The sequence below is a fragment of the Buceros rhinoceros genome, unplaced genomic scaffold, assembly GCF_000710305.1.
Source record: "Buceros rhinoceros silvestris isolate BGI_N320 unplaced genomic scaffold, ASM71030v1 scaffold6491, whole genome shotgun sequence".
NCBI lineage: Eukaryota > Metazoa > Chordata > Aves > Bucerotiformes > Bucerotidae > Buceros > Buceros rhinoceros.
Window position 1 is genome coordinate 35,758 of NW_010393578.1, and position 5,662 is coordinate 41,419.

Here is a 5,662-nt window from a genome sequence, read left to right on the forward strand (position 1 = left end):
CAGGAATGCTAAAGATTCAGTATTTCTGAAAATCACCATTCTTACTCAATAACTTTCCTGACACCTCTCTAACATTTATCATTTCTTCCAGAAGGCTGGTGTTAGAGGTTACTCGTATGTTAATGTGAGTTCACATATGAACTAGCAATGTAGGGCTGTAGTCTCAAGAACCTTTATTAAACTGATCCTTCATTAAAGAGATCATTTCGAGTAATAACATTTAAACTGCGACACCCAATATATACATATATATTATGGAGATATATATATGCAGCCATTCATATACAGCCATTGTCTAGGAAACATGTAACATCTCAAATTCATTTCTGGCCTTCGTACTTTGAACTTTAGGGAACGTTAGCCACAAGAGCATCAAATTTAGTTTCTTGATTCCAAAGAGGCATGTTTTTCCCAAAGTACATCCAATACTTTCTAATGCATAAGCATCAGGAGGAAGGAACTACCAAAGCTACAGGTTCACCTGTTCTTTCCATTTCACCTGACACAGCCTAACATGTCACCAACCTGAAGGCAGGCTGATATGATTGCCATCTTTTAATTTGAGACGGCTCCTCTTGAACTTCCCCATGCGTTTCTTCACCCGAGGCTTCTCCTGACACAACTGGTGGATGATGATGTTGAGCTCCCTTTCCAGGATGTCAATCTCACGTTCTGCAAGCTCCTGTTCCCTCCTTCGTAGCAACTCCTCATGGTTCTTCTGTTCAACAGCAGCACGAGTCAGCTCTTCTTCCCAAGTGCGAAGCTCCTGCAGAGAGTAAGAAAGGAAAAATGAAAAGCTACCTTGTGATCTGTGGGTTAAGACTAACATTTCCTATGCTGAAGGTACAGCAGTGATGACTTGTGCTCACAGCACCGCCAGCGCCACTGTTTAAAGGCTCAGCTGAAAGCCAAAAACCTAAACCAATCCTCAACAACTGCTATGCCTGCCATTCGAGGCCCGTCATATCAGTTAACATAGGTACTTACTGAAAAGGAAAGCAAGGCTTAAGCTTTTCAGTTCCCTTGCAGAATGGGTTCCATATGCATGGTACCCAGCAGTGGCTCTTGTAAAGATGCTCATGTTAGATATCCAGCTTATTTTCTTATAACTTAAACTGTTTGAAAATAACCTTGCTGTCTCATGGATTATAAAATAGCAAAAACCCACTGCTCTAACATAAAAATGAATGAAGAAAACATCACCAGGAGGTCACTCCCATCATTTTGTACCAAGCACGGCTGCTCCTTAGGCATAAAGATGCATAAGGCAAGCTTTTCAATCTTTCCCTTGTTGACAAAATGAATCAACTGAAATTGTCCTTGAGATTTCGGTATGTTTTCTCACTGCACTCCTCTCCTCTCACCACAAGGACAAAAGAATTCAATATTCAGAATAATTATCTCCAGCTGGCTAATTCCACTGCAGAAGGTAAAAACTGAAGAATTCAAGTTAAACTTCAGATAGATTATCAGGCAGATTTTAGTCTAGATTTTTTTTTTAATAACATCATGGTTTCCTGTCCCATCACCACAGATGTTTTGTACATTTTACTCATGAGGTGAATAGGATATAAAATTCTCTTTCCCCATTGCTACAGAGGACTACAGTACTCAAAACTCGAGGGCAGTCTAGCTACTGCCATTTGGTCTTCCGTTCGTCTGTTGAAGTTTCTGATTTTCAAAAACTGGTCCAACATAGTTACACCACAGGACAACAGCAGCATATTAGCTATTTTATTTCTCCCAAAAGCTACTCTAATATGTGAATAGAAATGTTTTAAGTATTGTTGTAGGACTTCTCTCTCCTGCCCCAAGGTCTCCTTTTCTTTCTCTCTGCCTCCTAAACACAACTTCTGAGCCCAAATCAAGTTGGCTGCTTATCACGCATTCATTTATAGGCAAGAGACTGTGAACTTAGAAAAATACTACTACTGTAGTGATTCCACTGCAGTATTTCATACCAATAACTGTAAAGACAGTCTCTCTAAGGACCTTAACATAGGTGCAGCAAGCTGTGCTTTCTGCAAGAAGGCTTGAAGAAAACCAGCTTTTTCACTTCTATTCTTTGAGGCTGACGGTCATAATTCCTTTTACTCCTGCTAGCAATTTTATTTCCTGCTCTTCACCCAGATGGACTTCAATTATAACTGTTATCGGACCATTCTGCTGGTAGCACTCAAGTTGATCGTAATCTATCCAATTTGGCTGTGCTCAAAACCTGGAAAACACAAACCTGACAGAACTGAAGCTGCAATGTCTGCTGGAGTATTCAAGCTGAAGTGACCCCTCCTACTTTTACTGTTAATAGTCATTATTAGCCTTCTCAATTAAGATGCTAACAGCGAAATATTCGTCAGATGCATTTAACAATGAAGACAACTAATCATAAAAGTTTGCACAGTGTATAACAAAAGCTTACTACAATATTAGAAATAGTAGCAGCTCAGGATGCAAGTATTTATTTTACTCATGATTCTGCCCTTGTGTGCATCATACCCTGCCACTGATTTGGGGACTTACTACAAGCTCCAGTAAAGCACTTGCAAAATTAACTCTGGGATGAAATAAATGATGACCCCTGTTTAAATTATGAAGTGGGAAAAATGTAATCCAGAGAGTACAAGCATGGAGTGGTTTTCCTCTACTTACCTTTTCTTTGGCTCTGAGCTGATCAAACATCTCTTGGATCTCTTGTTTCCAGTCTTCCTGCAGGGAGTGGAAGGAATCTTTGGGCATTTCAAAGAAACCAGACTCTTCTATGGCGGTGAGATGGTCTAGGATACTGGTAAAGGAAGGTCGTGAGTGTGGGTCAGGGTTCCAACAATCTAGAGTAGGACAAAGACAGTCAACTGTTAAGCATCTCTTAGTAGGGAGGGCTGAGAGGATGTGTAGCACTTTACTGATCCCCAGTGGCTAAGGGTGGCATGCACACTATCTGTGTTACCCCATCCTTCCCATTTCTCACTTGCATTGACTATTGTCTGATCATAAGCCAAGCATGGAATTCATGCTTTCATGCTTGTACAACATGCAACATCACTTAAGGTCTTGAACTACCTGGTCTCTAGGTTCTATTGCAGTAACATGCCATGTACAATAGAGGCTTATTAATTCTACAGAAAGTGACATTTTCAAACATATATTAAAAAATAATAATTTCCTTAAATACTTTGCTTTAAAGTCGTACATGCTCACAGAGTGAAGCTACTATACATGACTCTAGCAAACTGTTCTTTTACCACTCTTACACTGTGGAGTTCACAGCCATACTGCAGAAAGAAACCTATCAGAGTTCTTCCCAATGCCAAACTGTAATACTAAGCTGAGTCATAATGAATCTCTTCCACAGAACTGAAAATCTGCAAAGCCGACTGGGCATAACTTGAGTGAAAACAGGAGATTCAAGTAACTAATGACATCTAATAGTGCATTTGGAGTTTTCTTATTTTTAAGGGTTCTTTTTTATTATTTGAGAGGAAATTGTTTAACCAGGCTTTTTTCTTTCGCTTTTAAGAGAAATCAGATAAACAAGCTTTTTGATTTACAGTCTAGTGCAATGACTTACCCAATTACAGGGCTCTAAACATGCAGAATTTAGGGTACTCATCTCACCACATGAGGCAACTCAACTAGCAATAGTGCAAAAAGGTACTCCCTTTGTAGTGATGAGAATTAACCATCAAAAACAGAAAACGGAATAGAAAATGATATGAAGTAACACCTCAAGCTACAAAATCATTAAGAACATGTTTTTTAAAAGCCATGAAGTCAAAATCTTCGCCTCAACTACATTTCTGAATAGGAAATTCTTACTTACACAATCTTCCCTCTTACTTCACCCTTATTTCTATCCCTGTGGAAAACATCACTTTCTCATTCTATATTGTGCCAGTAAGGGACAATATAGACTGGCTTTCCATTCAACAAGTAACCTTATTCTCTTCAGTACTGCTAGACTCCTGCAAGCCAAACTTTGCAAAGAACCAAACAGAAAAACTTACCATTCAAGTGTATTTCTAGGAAACTCAGCTTCTGCGCACAAATACAAGAAACTAATACATGGGGGTCTCTCAGCGTGCTCATACTATCATCGCTCTAAATCATCACTAGATTCAAGGCATGCATTACTGCAGCATGAGGCAAGAGTTATAAAAATGTTCTGAAGTTTCCTAGACCCTACAGTTGGGAGAAAGGAAACATTCTTAAAAAAATTTGGTGATGTCCTAGAAGGCATTCATTCATCAGGTTCGTGGATTGAAATACACCAAGGAGCAGCTGTAATTAAAAATAACACTTCACAAAATCTGTGCAACTGCTGAGGCTTGGTTTTACAGGCCTTTGGTTTGATTTTAGCATTACAGAGATTTTGCATTTGGGAGCTTTGGTTTCAAAACTGCTGGTATCAAGATGCTGATATTTAAGCATCTGCTCAGGTTCCAGGAGGCATAAGCTGGAACACATTTGTGTTTATGGACTTCAAACTGCTTCTCTTATCAAAACAGAGAACTGAGGGTGTTAAAGAGTGCTTTGAAGGTCCCCTGCTGCTGACCAATTAGTAGCAATGGGTGATACAGCTGGACTGTCAGCACCATAATCCCTGCCTCTTTACCACAGGTTTTAAGCATGGCAAAGCAAACATGACCCAAAGTAAAACAAAATGCTGCAGCCAGCCAAATGCATGAATGAGTGAACAGGATAACTATGCAGGTGGCCCATGGCTTTTATTTTCCCAGGCCTAGATCTGCCATTATTTGCACTAATGAGGACAGTTGTACCATACAAGTCTTTTCTGTGAAGAGGGAAAGTTCAGCTTTGTTGTCTCAGTGAAGACCACCAGGGCAGTAATTCAAAAGTAAAAGCAGCATTAGGGGAACAAGAGTTCACCCAAGATGGGAAACGGCCTGTTTGAAAAACAGTTTCCGTGAAGGGGCAGAAAGTAATTGTTTTCTCATTCTCTTCTTCCCCTGCACCTGGAGAAGCCAAGCATCCCAAAGCCTCATGGGTGCTCGCCCCTGCACTGCTGGGTTCAAGTGCGGGCCATATGCCTCTACCTGAGTTTCCCAATAGAGGGCATTATTTTTAACACCAGCAGCAGATACCTCACTTATATTTAAGAAATCCAGGGTCCTTGTTTTAGAGAACCATGTCAGAACCATGTTGTGCTCTGGCACAACACTGAGCTGGTAGTTCTATTAACTTTCAGATGCAGTTTCTTGCTTTATGTTGCTTCCAAGCTACTAAACCTGCAACTCTTCTGCTGTTTCCAATCCAGTAGGATATTTTTTTTAGCACAACAGTACATGAAATTTTCTACTTCAACTTAACTGAAGCTTATAACCAACAGAAAAGACCAGAGAAATGCGTAAATATTCTAAAAGCAGAGAAATCCATCAGAAACATTTTCTTGAATGAATCAAATTTCTTTCTTGGGCTAAAAACACCACTGGAGGCCACAGAATATCAGTTCTATGTTCAGACTCATTTTTTGCACTAAGACTATAGAACATGTTTGATTTCTCTTTACCCCAGTTGTTCTTTTCCGCCAGATAGGTATAAAAATGTTTATTACAAATGAACACCTAGAAATCCTTAGGAGTAGGGGCACTAAAAAACCACTAAAGGTACTGCTGTGAAAGAGGGAGGGAAGGAAGGAGGAAAGCAG

The 5,662-nt window shown here is 39.8% G+C and overlaps 1 protein-coding gene across 1 annotated transcript in view; it reads right to left on the minus strand.

Annotated features, from left to right (window-relative positions):
• Positions 1-5,662, minus strand: part of MAP3K9 (mitogen-activated protein kinase kinase kinase 9) — a 44,965-nt gene that overhangs the window by 8,722 nt on the left and 30,581 nt on the right. Inside the window, exons 4-5 of the mRNA XM_010144898.1 lie at positions 2,650-2,825; positions 526-766 (exon numbers count right to left, since the gene is read on the minus strand). Of these exons, the coding sequence (XP_010143200.1) occupies positions 526-766; positions 2,650-2,825 (417 nt within the window). The remainder of the gene's footprint in view (positions 1-525; positions 767-2,649; positions 2,826-5,662) is intronic.